Here is an 18,644-nt window from a genome sequence, read left to right as displayed (position 1 = left end):
ATTTCAAAACAGGCTTTTATCTGGTCAAGAAAATTGAAGTGAATCGAAAAATCAGGTAAATATATATGTACCTCAATTTTTTCTAAGACCGATTTAAATTTTATTTTTTCTTTGAGTTGTTTTTTTTTGTCTTTTTTTCGTTTATAATTAACAAACGCCAGCAACGATAAAAAATATCACTTCGATAGAAAAATCAATTAACGAACACGCCGTTATATTTTATCAATTGATGCCCTCAGGATCAGTGGGGTGCAAGCCCAAAATCATCAATTTTGGAGTTGAGTATACCCACGTATACCTATAGCGATTCTTCATGTTCAATTGTACATCTGGTGCAAAACTTGATTTTTTTTATCATTTTTTTTTTAACTTTCGATTGAAACTGATCGAATTCGAAAAATATATGAAAAATCGAGAACCTTCACAACTTCGAAGCTTTTTTTCACGGTAGTTTAACTGTTAGGGACTTAGGGTTATTCTTCCCTACCCACAACTTCGAAGTGCGTTTTCTCGAAACTAATACCACTGACCATACCTGACTGGACACTCGATTTCGTTTTCTGGATAATTTTTCCAGAAAAAAAACAAAAAAAAAAATCATTTTTCCAACAGTACGCAATGTCGATTCGAGAGTGCGCATCGATCGATTTGAAGAAATGCTGTCCCAGTTAGGAAATGCCACCCAACTTTAAAAATAAAACACGCAATTTCTACGATAAAATCGGGCTAAAAAGGACCATTTTTCCTACAGGGCATTTTTTGTCAAATTTTTCAGGTTCGCCACCTGCCGTCGGTATTGCGAACCTGCAAAAGCTGACAACAAAAAATTAGACAGAAAATGGTTGATTTTTTGTTCTAAGAGTCAAGTCAGTGTGGTCAGTGCTAATACCACCATACCACTGATCACACTAACAAATAGGCACTTGCACCCAATGTAGTACAAAGAAGGTGATGAAGAAACACGCACACTAATACACGCACTCGTTATTCAAAAAGTAAAAAGGTAAACAAAGCCTACGTCCCTGGCAAGTGACGTTTATGTATTCTAGGCGAGAATCGTAAACAGCCAGTTGGCAATGGTTTTTTTTCTCTAGTTTTCGCTGGTACAGCGGTGATGTTTGTTTGTTCGAAAATGCAACTGACGTCACGAATTGGCATGGATACAATGTTTACAAAAAAAACTTTTACTAACACTTAGCACGGGATTTCCATCGCCACCTGAGATGTGTATACAGGTTGACTTGCACCCTGTGCTTGCACCCAAGGTGTGTATATATTCAAAAGACCTTGCTTGCACCCCTCTGATCCCAAGCGCCTCAATTAAATATGATTCGCAGCAATAACGTCACAGCCTGCACCACCACTACTACAATTCGTACTTTGTTGACGTCGTTTATGTCAGTTTTTCAACAACCGGCAAAATCAAACACAACATTAGCCATCATCTTCTTGATGAAATCTAAAATTTTCGATAATATGGAAATTCTTTCGAGTGAAAGATGAAGTTGAAATCGGAAGCTATTGCTATTTATATTTACTTAGTTTTCGCTTATGCAGTGGTTCTGTTTTGCTACGGTTTTTTTCCTTTATCATTTTCACCTCCAACCAAATCGACCAATTATGATTTGCCTTCATCAATCGATAACTTCAAGTAAGTTAAACTGGCAGACAACTCGTTCCTGATTTACTAAATTTCATTTTATTAGATTGGATCCAACTGCATATAAGCCTCGTATCTCTCGCGCAGTACTGATGGTCATAGATGCACTCCGGATCGACTTTACCGAACAGAAAGAAAACATGCCGATTCTGAGTAGATTGTTGACAAATGGTAGTGCTTGTAAATATCGTTTGCAAGTTCATCCGCCAACTGTTACGATGCCTAGAATCAAAGCCATGACATCCGGAGCTGTTCCGAGTTTTCTCGATGTTATCCTGAATTTAGGTAGTCCAGAAATGAAGCTCGATACGTTTATTTATCAGATGGTTCAACAGCAACGAAAAATTGTCTTTTATGGTGATAGTACTTGGACCAGTATGTTTCCTGATTCGTTCATCAGAAAAGGTCCAAACGTAGATTCTTTGTACGTTAATGATTTCTATGAGGTTGGTTAATCAGCATCTTCTTGTTCTAGGATGAAGTTCTTACAATATGTTGTATACTAATTTTAGGGCGACCGAAATATTACAAGCAAAATGCGAACGGAATTCTCTAAATACGATTGGAAGTTGATGGTGCTACACTTCTTAGGGTTGGACCATATTGGTCATGTGGAAGGGCCGTACAGCGACAAAGTGCCATCAAAATTGAAGGAAATGGATGAAGTTATTGGAGAAATTCATCAAGCAATGGCTTTATGGGTATGTAACATTTAACAATTTCATCGATGGTTTGAACTACATAAGTTCAGCTTAAAGATGTTTTTCCTTGTTTTATCCTTGACCATGTACAGTTAGATACATTTAACTTAAAGACAATCGTTATTTTAATTAATAACGTAAATTATTATCAATAAAAATTAATGAAATTTTTTAATAAATTTAATGATGATGTTGCCAACATATACATATATATTTCCATACTCAGATAATGAAACAACTTTTATTCCAGACAGAAAAGTTCTACACAAAACCTCTCCTGGTCATTACTGGGGACCATGGTATGCGCGATTCCGGTGGGCATGGCGGTTCAACACATCCAGAAACGTATGTTCCACTTATAGTTGTGGGAAACGATTGCGCCCGAAGTGACGAATTATTTCTACAGATTGATCTAGCTCCCACATTTGCTACATTGATGGGTGTTGCGATCCCACATGCCTCTATTGGATCGTTGATACATCCCATGATGAACAGACTAACCCCCTTGGATCGCATGTACGCGGCGCACTACAATGCAAAAAGACTTATCGACAAAGCGAACCAATTTTATTTTGACACGTTAAAGGAACAAGGTGCCTTCTTAACATAAGACACTATTCACAAAGAAAACATATAAATTCTATCTTGCTTTATAGATTTTTATATCCAATACAAAGAAGCTAAACTGCTGCACACAATGGCTTTGCAGCATCCAGAAGATGTTTCAATATTGCAAAAGGTTCTGGACAAGTATAGCAACGTTAGTCGTAATTTGTGTCAGCTTTTAATCAAACACTACATTCGCTACGATATGCTTTGCATCTTTATATCTATTCTTATCTGCATCAGCGTAAGTAAATGTTTAATACTTGAATGATAGTTTTAAAATTTATCAACACCTTTTCCAGGTATGTGTTATTGGTATTTCATTGCTGCTGATTCCACAATCTTTTTCATATATAGACGTCAACATAAGCTTTATCCAATGGATGTTAATAACGATAATTGGTTTATATGCCAAATTTAGTTTGCAAAAATATAACATCCTGGAATCCGAACTTGTACAAAACTCATACATTAGCAACAGTCTGGCTCTAATAATATTTTCAGTTATTTATCTCAACTGGAGTTTTATCGTAGCACTGAAACGCCTAATAAACTTATCAAAATTGAAATCCATTATCCATTATGGTATTGCTGGTAAAATTATGCTATTCGGAGCCGTTTTTCATACAATATCATTTGCCAGTAGCTCTTTCATTGAAGAAGAACATCAAACCTGGCTCTATCTTTCGAAAACTCTGTTTCTTTTGCTAACAGTCCTAGAGTTCACAGTTATGAACCGCACTATCGCTGAAGTTAAACAAGAAAAATCAAATCCGATTGTTTTGAGAATTTGTAAACGGGATCGAAGTAAATTTTGCATCGGAAGTGTTTTATTTTTCTGTGGACACATAATTCTAAAACGATGGAACCAGACAGGTGATAAATGGCAACACATCCCCGATATTGGCGATTGGCTCATAACTGAAGACAATAAACAGTGGTTAAGTTTGGTTTTAGCGTTCGGTAAGTTGAATGTTTTATCTGTTACTGTTGTATATTAAAAAAAAGACTTTTAACAGGTTTATTCTATCTGGTGGTAACAATGGGTAAACTAACTGGACTACTAACAACTGTTCTGAGCATAACTGCCTGTTTTCTCGTGTATTACTATCGAGCCATGACTGGAGTTGTAGACCTGTTCGGAATTATTCTTTCCAGGTAAGTTGAATAATCTATAAAAATATATTTTTCAAATACATTTTCAAAACATGAAAAGCTCTCAAGAATACCGGTATACAATACTTCTTACGTAGGATTTGAATAATAATTTGTTATTGCACATTACAGGTCCAACAGTTGTCTTACTATTTTTTGGATCAACATATTGGAAATATTTTTCATTGGTTTCCTTCCAAAACTGTATCGAATCATTAGGGGTGAAACTTGTTCAAAATCTAGTCATATGCTCATCAACCTGATCACAATCAGTGCACTGGTATCTGCCCTTATCCATAAACCCCACAATGTGCTACTGGTACCAGCACTTATTCGAACTAGTCAACATGTAGCGTTACGAATTGACCACATCGCTGTTGGAAATCAAGAAAGAGTTATTTTAAAAATCTTAGCTCACTTATGGCTGGGAAAATTATTTTATTTTTATCAGGTATGTCGGTAATTTTTGATATTATTCAAAAACTAATTTTTATATGTGTTTTCAGGGAAACTCGAACAACCTAGCTACCATTGATCTCAATGCGGGCTACGTAGGACTGAATCAGTTTGATATGACGCGTGTTGGACTGTTCTTAACTTTGAACACGTTCAACGGACAAATTTTAGCATTTACAATGTTAGTTTATCATTTGCTCAATGACGCCTCAGATAAACAAAACGATACGAATAGTGCGCAAGGAGATAGAAGTTTAACTTTGCGATATTTTCTTAAATTACAAGCTCTTTTCGTTATGATTCCTCTCACTTTTTACATCATAATAGTAACACTTATGAGAAATCATATCTTTGTGTGGACTGTATTTTCTCCAAAGATTATTTATGAAGTTTTTTATGTTGCACTTACTTTCCTCAAGTTAGCCATTGGTTATTTTATTCTGTGATAAAAAAAGGCCGTTCGGATCTTACGAAACTAAATACGAGTTTGAAGTATTAAAATATTTGTAACAAAATATATGTGTTCATTGTAATATATCATCATCCCTATAAATAAAAAAGTATAATTAAATTAAGCTACTTGCCTGCAGTGCGTAATGAACGTCATCCGAACTTATGTTGAGTAAAATTTTTTGATAAATGTCGTTGCGTGAGTTTTCACATATCAGTAGCCTTGAGGCACCCAAACGACTACATAAAGCTATGGCTCGACCGGGGTTAGGAACTGTAACGCCAGCAAATGCTGCAAGCGATTCGAACTGTGAGTAAACACCCAAGAAGCTGCATTCTTCGATACCAGTACGGGCAACCTTGAAAGGAGAAAAAAAACGAAATAGCTAGTTTAAAAGTTTGATTGATTTTAATCTGTGCTAGGTATTACCTCTGCAGAAACTGCCTGAAGAAAGAGTTTTTCCATGCGAGAACAACTTCTAATAGTTTGAACTTTTGCGCTGGCAATCATTTCGCCTAAAGCCTGTTGCACGTGCAACATAGAGACACTAACAAATTGGCCACGCTTTCTGGCTTGATCATCTGCCAGTTCTGTGGCCCGGCGACAAATGTCCAACGCCCGTCGAGCATCTCCAGAAACGGCTGCTACTTTACGAGCTGCAAGTTGAACAGCCTCTGCATCGAACGCAGATGTGCCCGTCAAGCGAGCCAGCACTATTTCTTGCAACTGCCTAAAGTTGTACGGCTGAAAAGTCAACCGAGTGAGGCCCAGTCGAGAGGATATTTTTCCCATAAGTAAACGCTCTGGTAAATCCATGGTGTTGGCGATAGTTATCACTACCAGCTGAGCTGTACTTGTTGTTGGCCAGTTCAGCAAATTGTAAACCACGTCTTGCCGTTTATTGCAAAGAATATCCAATTCGTCCACTAATATCACGGTTGTGACTCTGCGTGGTGACTTGGTAGTGAAGCGTTTATCTAACAAATTATAAGCCTGCTCCCATGCTAGAGTTTTCCCTGTCAACTGGCGATATATATGCACATAGGCTTGACGAGGTTCAGTCAATCGCATCCCATTGATTTCTACGAATTCAAACTTTGAAATCTCCTCTTCTTTCGCCAGTGCTTGTAATGAACGAATAACGGCTGTAGTTGTAGCAGTTTTACCTGTACCAGGCACTCCTGAAATGTACATACAACCACCACAACTGTCGATAATTTTCCCTTCTAGGAAACTGTAAATTTCATTATACTCCTTTTCGCGACAGGGTAAACTCTGTGGTACGGCTGATACATGTAGTCTTTCACGAGCCACCGCTAGTTGGTCATCTACAGGGGTGTCGACAGGAACATTTCTCTGATGAATACTAGGTTTGATAGCACCTGATCGAATCATTTTTAATTTTGCACTACTTTTGGGTGTTGCAGCTTTTTCCACCGCACTGCGTCCTCTAGATTTAGGAGTTTTAGGTTCTTCAGAATCTTGTATGTTTTTTGTAAGAACCATGTCTATTCTTCTAGAGGTTCTTCGACCTTCTGCAAATTCTTCAACTATGTTCGAGAGCTGTATATTCCGTTTGGGAGTTGATATTGTTTCAACCAATTTTGAACTCGGTGTTTTAAGGATACTTTTGCGTCTTGATCTAGAAATTGGTGTTTGTGGAACCTCTTCTTCGAACATCGTTGATTTTCTAGTTTTTCTGGGCGATGTTTCGTTTTCTGTCTCATTCACTTCTTGGTATGTTGAGCGTTTTCTTGCAGATCTTCTTGTGGGCGTATCAGTTTCATTTTTCTGAGCCGTCGATAGACGTAATTTTATTTTCATATTCGGGGTACCTTTCGTTTCCTCCTCAACAATTGAATAGTTCAAAGTTCCAGCTTCAGAGCATGGTGATTCACAACGGAGACTATCGTTCAAATTTCTTCTGAAGCTTCCGGTTTTCCTTCGACTTCTATTTATTTTTGCTATTTTTAAGGGTGAGACATTTTCGTCGTCGCTTAAACCTACGTCACTCAATCCTTCGGTCACTTGGTCAATCTTTTTAATTAACGATTTATTGGCGCTATCCACAACTTTAACAATCCATTTCTCTTCGTTGAGAACCTTTTGTGCAATACGAATTTCATCGTCGTCCAAATGATCAACATCACAGAATTCAATTGATTTAGACCGTGTCAGTCTAAGTTTGGGGGTCTTTTGAACACTTTCTGTTTCGTTCTTCACATGAGATGAATTTGTTCGATCAGCGAGTGATTTTCTTTTTCTCGGAGTTGTCTGAACTGCGGAGTTTTCAATTGATTTCAGTTCTACTTTACGTGATCCAGGAATTTGTTCGAGTTGGTAACGAACCACATATGTGGGTATTTTAGTCTTTATCTTTGATACCACATCAGAGGCAATAGCATCAGTCGGAGCTACCTGAACTCGACACAGTCCAAATATAGTTTCGAGGGACACAATCGGATCGAAACGAGAATCTTGAATGACTTCCTGCTCGAAGTCAAACGTGAAATTTTCGTCACTGATAATTTTAGTTGGCAGGCCGCTAGGGCGTGAAAACCATTGGACAATAGCCCAACATGTATCGACTGTGGAATCGTTTGTTAAAAGTTCGTACATGTGCTCTATGCGAGCGACATCGCATCCGGACACCGTGTCCGGCTCTGCGCTGTCCATATTGGAAATCAACACGTAATTGCCAACCTCAAGTGTTAACGCTCCAAAAATGCATTTCCTGAAAACGAAATAGAAAAAAGAATAATAATTTTTAGATTGACTTCCATAAATTGTAAATGTATGTATCTGTAAATTAATCGAAGCTTGTCAGGTATAGTCAGGTTAAGGAAAAAATAATTTTTAATTTTTTTTTCGGAATAAATATTTATAAATTTGAATTTAAGGATGACTGTTCAGATAACGAAATAAACTTTAAAATTAAAAACCTGAAATTGTCAGGTTCATTGGATATTCATTAATAATTATTTACATTATTGCACTAGGAAACAGCATTGTTGGTGTCTTTCTTTGTTCTAATAAACGATTATGGAAGATTTTGGCGTCCTCAAATCGAATCATTCGTCAGATTTTGTCAATCAGCTCTTGTTTTGGTAATATGACGTTTTGAAATTTTGAGTAAAATCGATCATTGGTAACTGATGAACTAACAAAAAAACATGAAAAACAAACTAATTATTAACCTATTTATTACCCTTCGTTCAATCAAGAATTCAGATGTTGCCTAATATTCTAATTTCAGAGATAAAACGCTTTAAAAAAAAATATGTCTTCTATTTTTATAAATTTAAAAAGATAACATTACAACTGTTTCTGACGTCACTAAAGAAAGTCTTTGAGTATTTTATATTTAAGATTTTTATTCATTTAAGAACTTGGTTGAAGACTGCAAAACGAAAAGTTGATCATTGAATTAAAATCTGTGATTACTAAACCTTTGTAATGTTGTACAATTTTGCCAGAAAAGTGCACAAATTTATTTAATGAATTTTAACTTATTTTCTAAAGTTATCTGAAAAAAGAGCTATTAGAAAATAAGGTTGTATACTGTTTACCGGAATTCCATTTACCGGAAAACCATTTACCGGAGTGCTATTTAACAGAAATTCATTTACCGGAATGAACCGTTTACCGGACTGCTATTTACCGGAATGAACCATTTACCGGACTGACATTAACCGGAATGTACTATTTACCGGAATGCCATTTACCGGAATAAGAATTTTTAAGAACAAAAATCTATTATTGCATCCCGTTTACCCGTGAACTTTTGTCCAGAATGATTTTTGGTCGAGATTTGGGTACTTTAATTGATTTCATGATAACCAGTGAGTGTGGCTTTTAAAACCGTTTTCGTTTTTAGTATCCGACTCCTCACGCTGCGCGTTCGAACTTCAAAGGCATGTTGTCCTTCACGCTGTCGCGTGGCGGACGGGGCTAAGGGATCACCCCTAGCTTTCACGCAGACCTAGGAAGCCCCGACAGACCTAGACCAATGTAATAGGGCCGCCGCTTCCGACGGCGGGTCGGCGGCCGCCTCGGATTTGGGAGCCTCGGCGGCTTTGTGCCGCCTCTGCCCCTTCATCCTCGTTGGTTGCGGCTTTGCCGCAAAGAATAATATTTTTAAACCCTCTTTTTTAGAAACAAGTTCTTTTTTCGGATTCCAGTTTGTATAGAAATATTCAATACTCTGGGAAATGGTCCTTCAGGCGAATTTTTTTTTTTAAGAAATGGTAAATTTTCGGGGAATTGGGGTACAACCCAAATTTATACGTATCAAAGAAATTCCGGTAAATGGGACTTCCGGTAAGTGGTTTTCCGGTAAATGGTATAGTCCGGTAAATAGTTTTCCGGTAAATGGTATAGTCCGGTAAATGGAATTCCGGTAAATAGTACAGTCCGGTAAATGGTATTCCGGTAAATGGTACTTCCGGTAAATGGAATTCCGGTAAACAGTATACAACCGAAAATAATTTATTGAATATTTGGAATCAGCGCCCCCATATTAGTCAACATTAACGGCGTGTTCGTAAACTGATTTGTTTGGGTGATGCATCGATTTGTTTGGTATGTCAAATCACCTTCCAATGCTTTTGCATACCGTTTTTTTTAATTTACGAACGCCAGCATCGATAGAAAAAATCACTTCGATAGAACAAAATCAATTTACGAACACGCCGTAAATCTCAAGTTCTTTGCACCTCTGAAAAACATAAATTTTGTCGCCTTGCGTTACCATAACTATTTACAAAAATTTCAACATTTCACGGGTTACCTATATTCTTATGGAAAGCCTAGCCACTTATATATACATTTTTTAAATCAGTCAAATTTTCTTACCGGGCCATATCAGTTCGTATTGCGAACCTTTTTTTACATACGCAGACTACGGACAATCAATAAATAACAAAATCATGAAATAGGTACATAAAGGTAAATACTCACTTGTAGAACACAGCCATCTTGCAACGGAATAATCTCTCAAGATCATCTTCAAGAACGGGTTCGTACTGCTTGCCAATCCAGCTTACAGCACCTTTGCTGTCGTTATTATTGATTTTATACTTCATTCTGAAGCAATTATACAATGAATTTAAGCGCACAACGTAATTATCAAATTAGATTCAATTTTCAAATTTAATTGGAATCAGTTTTTCTTATCGAACTCGGAATCTAGCCGTGAAAGTCGTGAAATTCAAGCTTGTGGCGCTGTTAACTGTTGACAAAATTACAATTTTTGGGCGCGAATTCTTTTTTACCGCATTTTACCGAATGATCAAGATGAACCCGATGAACCATGATGAACCGATTTGCAAACACTGAAAAAAACTAACCAGTTGAATTTCTAGGATCAAACCAAGTTTTCATTCTTGTGTTTCTACACAATCCGTGGTATGAATAAGGTTCAGCAATTGCTTCGATAGCTTTTACTTAGCTCGAAATCAATCAAAGCAAAAGTCCAAAGCATTTGCTAAGTTTGGTATGAATAAACATTTTCTTAGCGGATGTGTACTAAAGTCTTAGAACATAGCTTTTGCTTCGAAAAATAGAGCTATCCAACCAGCAGAATCTGAAGTTTTCTAAAGTAAAATGAAAGAAGACGATCAGAAAATTGAAAAGTACGGCTAAAGTAGCCTTGAACTCGACGAAGCGGTTGGTGGGTGTAAGAACGACCGGAATTTTTTTTTTGTAAATGCGTGCTCGTATGTTGATGTTTAAAGAAAAATGAAAACATATTCGAATATTGTCAAACGAAAAATTTCCTAACTTTAATATTTATCATAAGCTCTTCCACTTGTTTTCGGATCGGGATAATCCGATGTATAAAAAAATAGCAATAGGCGCGCATTTTAATTTAGATTTTTTTTAAATCTTAGGATTATAACAAAATTACATAAAAATGAGAGATCTGTATAATATTTTAAATTATTACAATTTATTTCTTACTTTGAGCCAATTGGGACTTCTTCCACTATAACCAGATTTTTTTTAATTTGAAATATTTACTAATTTATTTTTTTAATTTTATCTGACGAATGATTTTATACAACGAAAGGAATATGAACAAAGTTGGGTTATCACTTCAAATTTTCTAATCCATGTTGTTTATCTATGTTGAAAATGCCTTTTTGAATTGTTTTGAAGTGAAATATTGCTAATTTGATAAATTCATGACGTTATTAAAGAATTTTTTATTGCAAAAGTCTGCTACCGAGCATGTTTAGAAAATAAAGCAATTGCTAGGAGATTTGTCGAGCAATTGCTTCAGATTTGAGCTTTATTCATACCAAACTAGCTTGTTCTAAAAGTAAAAGCTCCTGACTGAGAAAACAGCTGTCAAAAAAACTTTATTCATAACAACCGAAGCAATTGCTTTAAGCGACTGCTCGACTGCTCGATTTAGTTTAGCAAAAGCAATTACTAGGTTTTTTTCATACCACCCAATGGGTGGTATGAAAAAAACCTAGTAATTGCTTTTGCTAAACTGAATCGAGCAGTCGAGCAGTCGCATAAAGCAATTGCTTCGGTTGTTATGAATAAAGTTTTTTTTGACAGCTGTTTTCTCAGTCAGGAGCTTTTACTTTTAGAACAAGCTAGTTTGGTATGAATAAAGCTTAAATCTGAAGCAATTGCTCGACAAATCTCATAGTAATTGCTTTATTTTCTAAGCATGCTCGGTAGCAGACTTTTCCAATAAAAAATTCTTTAATAACGTCATGAACTTATCAAATTAGCAATATTTCACTTCAAAACAATTCAAAAAGGTTTTTTCAACATTGATAAAGAAAAGTCGAAGTGATAACCCAACTTTTTTCATATTCCTATCGTTGTATAAAATTATTCGTCTAAGATGACAATAAACAAATCAATTAGTAAATATTTCAAATTAAAATAAATCCGGCTATAGTGGAAGAAGTCCCAATTGGCTCAAAGTAAGAAATAAATTGTAATAATTTAAAACATTATACAGATCTCTCATTTTTAATAATTGTTTTATAATCCTAAGATTTAAAAAAAATCTAAATTAAAATGCGCGCCTATTGCCTATTTTTTATACATCGGATTATCCCGATCCGAATACATGTGGGAGAGCTTATGATAAATATTAAAGTTAGGCCATTTTTTGTTTGACAATATTCGAATATGTGTTCATTTTTTCTTTAAACATCAACATACGAGCACGCATTAACAAAAAATTCCGGTCGTTCTTACACGCACCACCCGCTTCGTCGACTTCAAGGCTACTTTACCGTACTTTTCAATTTTCTGATCGTCTTTTTTTCATTTTACTTTAGAAAACTTCAGATTCTGGTGGTTGGATAGCTCTATTTTTCGAAGCAAAAGCTATGTTCTAAGACTTTAGTACACATCCGCTAAGCAAATGTTTATTCATACCAAACTAAGCAAATGCTTTGGACTTTTGCTTTGATTGATTTCGAGCTAAGTAAAAGCTACCGAAGCAATTGCTAAACCTTATTCATACCACTAAATGTCTCTCCGACGTTCACAGTAAATATGCGAGGAGTGCGTAATGAAAGTTCACGCGAGATTAAAAAATCAACTGAGCCAAGATTTTTATCGATTAAAATGGGTTAAATTGTTTTATAACAGATTTGTTCGATAGGATCATTGAAATTATTTTAATTAACTACAAATATTCAACTATAATTTAGATTTATTTTTTGAAAAAAATGGGCAATTCAGTACACTTTAAAGACCTTTTTTAAACGCTCAGGACAAATGTTTTTAAAACTAGGACGCTCGAATAGAAAAACATAGTGACAAAAACATGAATTTCATTTCCACATTACCATGCACATTACCATGCAATGCAATGTAATTTCGTGTTATTTTTTGTGATTTGTGTAATTTCGTGATCTTATTGAATAACTGTTGTGTTTAGTTTTCGTTTATGTAATATTTATTCCATTTTCATATTTCACACATTTCATCTAAAACATATTTATATTTTTTGTAATAAAAAAAACTTAATAATACAACATTCCAAGTGATTCCAAGTGATAATACAACAAGTTATTCCTATTCCAATTTCTTCATAGGCTTTTTTTTTTAACAATTCTTTATTTGAAACGGCTCATACCTTTAGGCTTTAAGGAGCCAAAATCGATTTTGTTGTTTACAATTGTTTTCTTAACACTTTGTGAGAGGAGAAAGGAAGATAGAAAGGGAAATATGAAAATAAAAAAGAAATTATAGACGAAGATCGATAGCTTTTAGAAAAAGGTAGATTTCGAACATGTAGTCCAAATCTAGCACAGCTAGTACATCTCTAACTGGAACATTAGGTGGTTTTCCTCGGGCCCTAAGGGAGTCTATTAAATTCGTTCTGGCGACAAGATGGACCTCACACGACCAAACAATATGCTCGATGTCATGGTAACCTTGGCCGCAACTACACAAATTGCTGCCAGCAATGTCAAAACGATAGAGTACCGCGTCTAAGGAACAATGATTGGACATGAGACGGGAAAATATACGAATAAAATCCCGACTCAAGTTCAATCTATTGAACCATGGTTTAAGGCTTACCTTTGGGATAATCGAGTGGAGCCACCGACCATCCTCATCCTCGTCCCATTTGCGCTGCCAGTTGACAAGAGAGTTCCCTCGTACCAAGAAGTAGAATTCGTTGAAGACGATTTCACGTGGATACGTGTCGCCTTCCGTCGCCCCCACCTTTGCCAGAGAGTCTGCCTTCTCATTGCCCACTATCGAGCAATGAGAGGGAACCCAAACAAAGGTAATGGGAAAGCGACGTCTTGTTAAAGCACTCAAAGTATCCCGTATCTTCTCTAGGAAGAACGGCGAGTGCTTTCCCGGTCGTATTGATCGTATTGCGTCAACTGAGCTTAGACTATCCGTTACAATGTAGTAGTGCCCAACAGGCCGTGAGGCGATACTGTCCAAGGCCCAGTGAATAGCAGCTAACTCTGCTATATACACAGAGCATGGAGACTGGAGGTTATAAGAGGCGCTAGTTGTTTCGTTGAACACCTCTTCATAGGCTTGTGGGAAGGTATTATTTTGTTTGTGGTATTATGTAGCAAAATTGCCGCGGCTGCCAAAACACATGATCACCTTCGAATTCATTGTAAAATGAATGTGACACCATGGTTCCCATGGTTCCTGCTATTCGGTCGGTCCTTCGAAAATCAGAACAAATCCTGAAAAAACAGGACACTTGGCACCTCTGTATTTCAGTGGAGCACTATCTTGAAAATATTCATTATCTTGTCTATGGTTGGTGAAATGAGCTGAATCCTTGAAGCAATCTCGCGCGCTTTTTGGTATTTATCTTCACATTTCCCTTTACGTTTTGCTGTGGCTCCTCATTTAACCGGAATTATTCTGAAACACTTAAAATACTTGTTGTAACGCATAATTGTTGACTATTTCACTGTTTTAAGAAGAATAAAGCTTCAGTTCTAGTGAGAAAAATGTCCAGTCCCGCCAGATCTACTAGGGGTCGCCGACAGGATAATGATTCGCAAAATACCCCGATGAAGCAAAGTATGGAGGATAAAAATAAAAAGACGTTATTTATTAGGTATTAAATGGGAATTTTCTTTCCAGCTACATCAAACCACGAGACGGAAACTCCACTGCGAATGGGAAGTCGCACACAAGATGCTAACGTTGTGGTCGAGAGCTCCGATAACGTAACTGTTCCGACCTCTCCGGCTGTAGGAGGTTCTGGATCAGGAATGGCGGCACCAACAAGCCCATTCACGGCCGTAGGCGGTAGCGCTCCTATAGGAATGAGTGAAATTGACATAAGTTCTCCATTGAACTACGGAACCCCGAGCTCTATGGGTTCAGTTCGTACTCCACGATCTGGAATACGGGGCACACCGATGAGACAGCGTCCGGATTTACGGATTGAGCGACGCGTTCGTCAAGTGAATGTTGGGTCGGATCAACAACTGGATCCTATTCCTGAAGGAAGTTTGCCTTCGGAAACGGATTCAGCTGCTCAAAGTCAACCTAAGCTTGTCGTATGGGGAACTAACGTGGTAGTTTCCGATTGTCTTAAAAAGTTTAAGGACTTTTTGATGCGTTATATCGATCCAGATGCGGCTCAAGATGAAATCAGTGAAGGCATGAATTTGAATGAGCCGCTATATGTACAGAAGTTGGAGGAAATCCATACTCTGGAGGAACCCTTCTTGAATGTAAATTGTGCCCATCTGAAAACTTTTGACGAAGGCCTTTATCGTCAGTTGATTTGCTATCCTCAAGAAGTTATTCCCACCTTTGATATTGCTGTGAATGAGATGTTTTTCGAAAGATATCCGGCAGCTGTTTTGGAGCATCAAATCCAAGTGCGGCCGTTCAATGCTGAAAAAACGCGTAGTATGCGAGCTTTGAATCCTGAAGATATTGACCAATTGATAACAATTAGCGGAATGGTTATTCGGACGTCGAATATTATGCCGGAAATGCGAGAGGCTTTCTTTAAGTGCATCGTTTGTAATTTTAGCACTGTCGTAGAATTGGAACGTGGTCGCATTTCAGAACCTACGCTTTGTTCACACTGTAACACCAATCACTGCTTCCAACTGATTCACAATAGATCTCAATTCGCCGATAGACAGATGGTCAAGTTGCAAGAAGCCCCAGGTACGGATTGTTTTTATAAATCTACTTTTATTCATATTGGTTCTAAAATATTTTTTCATTAATTACCTTATATATATTTAACTAAAAAAATGTGTGCCATGGAAGCTTGTAAATGGGCAAAAATTACATGACAACACAAAAAACTAGTTTCTTACATTTTTATTTCTCGCCTTAGATGATATGGCTGCTGGTCAGACTCCGCACAACGTACTTCTTCTCGCCCATGATGATTTGGTTGATAAAGTTCAGCCGGGAGATCGTGTCACTGTTACCGGTGTTTACAGGGCCATACCGATTCAGGAAAATCCTCGACAGCGATCGGTTAAATCTGTCTACAAAACGCATATTGATGTTGTCCATTTCCGCAAAGTTGATGAAAAGCGTTTGTACGAACAGGAAGACGGCAAAGATCACATGTTCCCACCGGAGCGCATCGAGCTTTTGAAGAAACTGTCCCAAAAGCCAGATGTTTACGATCGACTAGTAAAAACCATTGCGCCCTCGATTTATGAAAATGATGAAATTAAAAAAGGTATCCTACTGCAACTGTTCGGAGGTTCAAAGAAGAAACAGGCAACTTCTGGACGGCGGAACTTCCGTGCTGAAATTCATATTTTGCTATGTGGTGAACCTGGTACTTCCAAGTCCCAGTTATTGCAATATGTATATCATTTGGTTCCTCGAGCGCAGTACACTTCTGGAAAGGGATCATCGGCTGTCGGTTTGACAGCTTATGTCACAAAAGACCCTGAAACGCGTCAGTTAGTTTTGCAGACGTAAGAATTACAAAGGAAAGTTTCAGATATTTTGAATCGTTAATTTTTTTTCCATTTATTTTTAGCGGAGCTTTGGTTTTGTCTGATAACGGGGTTTGCTGTATTGATGAATTTGACAAAATGAATGATTCGACTAGAAGCGTATTACATGAAGTAATGGAACAACAAACACTCAGTATCGCTAAAGCCGGTATCATTTGTCAGTTGAATGCTCGTACATCTATTTTGGCTGCAGCAAATCCCTCAGAATCACAGTGGAACAAAAACAAAACTATAATTGATAATGTACAACTGCCACATACTTTGATATCACGGTTTGATTTGATCTTCTTGATTTTGGATCCACATGATGAGGTGTTTGATCGGAGATTGGCTGCACATTTGGTATCACTATACTATGCCACTAAAGAAGACGATGAGGACAATTTGTTTGTAAGATATTAAATTCATCATAAAGAAACATAAATAATCGTTCGTCATTTCAGGATATGAGCGTTCTGAGGGATTATATTGCGTATGCCAAAGAACACATCAATCCAGTGTTGTCGGAAGAAGCCCAACAGAGACTGATTCAAGCGTATGTTGACATGCGAAAAGTTGGTGCAGGTCGTGGCCAAATCTCAGCCTACCCACGTCAACTGGAGAGTTTGATTCGACTTGCCGAAGCGCATGCCAAGGTGCGGCTTAGTGAAGTTGTCGAAGTAGTAGATGTTGAAGAAGCCTGGCGTCTACATCGGGAAGCACTAAAGCAGTCCGCCACTGATCCATTGTCCGGTAAAATTGATGTCGGTATTCTTACGACGGGCCTTTCAAGCGCAGCCAGGAAGAAGCGGGCAGAACTTGTGGCTAGTATAAAAGAAAATCTTAAAGTTAAAGGTAAAATTTCAACTCTTCCTTACCAAAAGTTGTTCGGAGAGATCAAAGAAGCATCACAAGTGGTAAGTTGACACCGTACTTGCTAAAAGTTCGTAAACTTAATGCCGTATCTTTTACAGCTGGTAACAAAAGAACAGTTCGAAGATGCTCTAAAAGAGTTGCAAGACGAAGGAATAATTGTTATTGTTGGTAATAACACCATTAGAATATGTTAAGGTAAGCTCCGGACAAGAGCTGCATTGGAAAGGTACCTTTTACGTTTTTACTTTTATTTTTTTTACAATACACTGTAGAATTCTGTAAGGAATCGATAAATTAGATGACAATCAAAAAAAAAAAAAAAATATAGGTATTTGAATTTTTAATTTGAGATGACCATGTTTTGAAAATAAGTTCTTAGACAGTTCATTTATCCGTACCCTAAGTTGCAATGGGTTAACGGCTGCGGTGTGTATGTTTGTGAAAATGATGGATCAACCCATCATTTTCCTGACAGTGTCGTTACACACAATCTTGTTAAACATGGTGTCATAATATGGCCTAAATTAGAAGAGGAGCTGGACATCTTTATTTAGTTTAAATTCAGCAGTAGGTTCAAAGATGTCTATTTTTTTTTTTCATGATCCATGTTGATAAGATGAATGGGAGTTGAAACACTTGCCCTCCCTTCCGCAGAACAATCGCAACATTTGGTAGTGGAAGTATCACAATTTACCATAATAAAAGTTGATACTTTCAATAGGGCATAATTCGTTTGGTTAGGTAGTTAGATGGTTTAGTCTTGTAGAATTAAAAATAGAGAAAACGTGTGAAAAGTATTACGATGTTAGGTAAAGGTGATGGTATTCGCCTCCCCAATGCTCTAGTAAGTGTGTATTTGCGGTTTATGAATTTCGTTGGCTTATTCTTAAATCAAGCATTTTACAAGAACTAGAGGCTCATTGGATGGGAATGCTGTTGTTGGAAAATGTTATATTTCATTTGGTAAGACGTTTTTTTGCTTTTTATTTAATTATTCATTTTTAGCAAATCTTTACGTTTTTCGGTTTAGTTTGAAATTCATCTATGGAAGTATATATTAGAATGTACGGTTTTGAAGAATAACAATGAGTAGGTAGTCCTAATTACTGATTTCGGGCATTTTACAATAGGCATGCGGTATATTTTAATAGAACCCCTATGTAGATTTTTTGTAAATTATGATGGATTTTAACATTCAATTATGTGAGGTAGGTAGGGTACGGTAAGATGTGCTCTTATATCCATATTCTGGTAAATTTTCATGATTTTGTGATGTTGTGATAGGA

The 18,644-nt window shown here is 36.9% G+C and overlaps 3 protein-coding genes across 3 annotated transcripts; 2 read left to right on the top strand and 1 right to left on the bottom strand.

Annotated features, from left to right (window-relative positions):
* Positions 1-1,399: 1,399 nt before the first annotated feature.
* Positions 1,400-5,117, top strand: LOC129751718 (GPI ethanolamine phosphate transferase 2). The gene is made up of 9 exons (XM_055747384.1): positions 1,400-1,651; positions 1,707-2,106; positions 2,173-2,361; positions 2,612-2,954; positions 3,018-3,211; positions 3,270-3,930; positions 3,987-4,125; positions 4,255-4,573; positions 4,629-5,117. Exons 1-9 carry the CDS (start codon positions 1,500-1,502, stop codon positions 5,022-5,024), a joined length of 2,793 nt encoding a protein of 930 aa, XP_055603359.1. The 5' UTR covers positions 1,400-1,499; the 3' UTR covers positions 5,025-5,117.
* On the bottom strand, positions 5,074-10,256 carry LOC129751719 (origin recognition complex subunit 1). Its single transcript, XM_055747385.1, has 3 exons — positions 9,989-10,256; positions 5,459-7,763; positions 5,074-5,387 (listed from the first exon to the last, which is right to left on the bottom strand). The coding sequence occupies exons 1-3, from the start codon at positions 10,111-10,113 to the stop codon at positions 5,145-5,147; spliced, it is 2,673 nt and encodes an 890-aa protein (XP_055603360.1). The 5' UTR covers positions 10,114-10,256; the 3' UTR covers positions 5,074-5,144.
* Positions 10,257-14,347: 4,091 nt separating this feature from the next.
* On the top strand, positions 14,348-17,691 carry LOC129751716 (DNA replication licensing factor MCM4). Its single transcript, XM_055747381.1, has 6 exons — positions 14,348-14,575; positions 14,639-15,685; positions 15,861-16,461; positions 16,527-16,893; positions 16,947-17,399; positions 17,457-17,691. Exons 1-6 carry the CDS (start codon positions 14,503-14,505, stop codon positions 17,550-17,552), a joined length of 2,637 nt encoding a protein of 878 aa, XP_055603356.1. The 5' UTR covers positions 14,348-14,502; the 3' UTR covers positions 17,553-17,691.
* Positions 17,692-18,644: the final 953 nt, after the last annotated feature.

The sequence above is a fragment of the Uranotaenia lowii genome, chromosome 3 (assembly GCF_029784155.1).
Source record: "Uranotaenia lowii strain MFRU-FL chromosome 3, ASM2978415v1, whole genome shotgun sequence".
NCBI classification, from domain to species: Eukaryota; Metazoa; Arthropoda; class Insecta; order Diptera; family Culicidae; genus Uranotaenia; species Uranotaenia lowii.
This window is presented reverse-complemented; position numbering and strand designations above follow the sequence as displayed.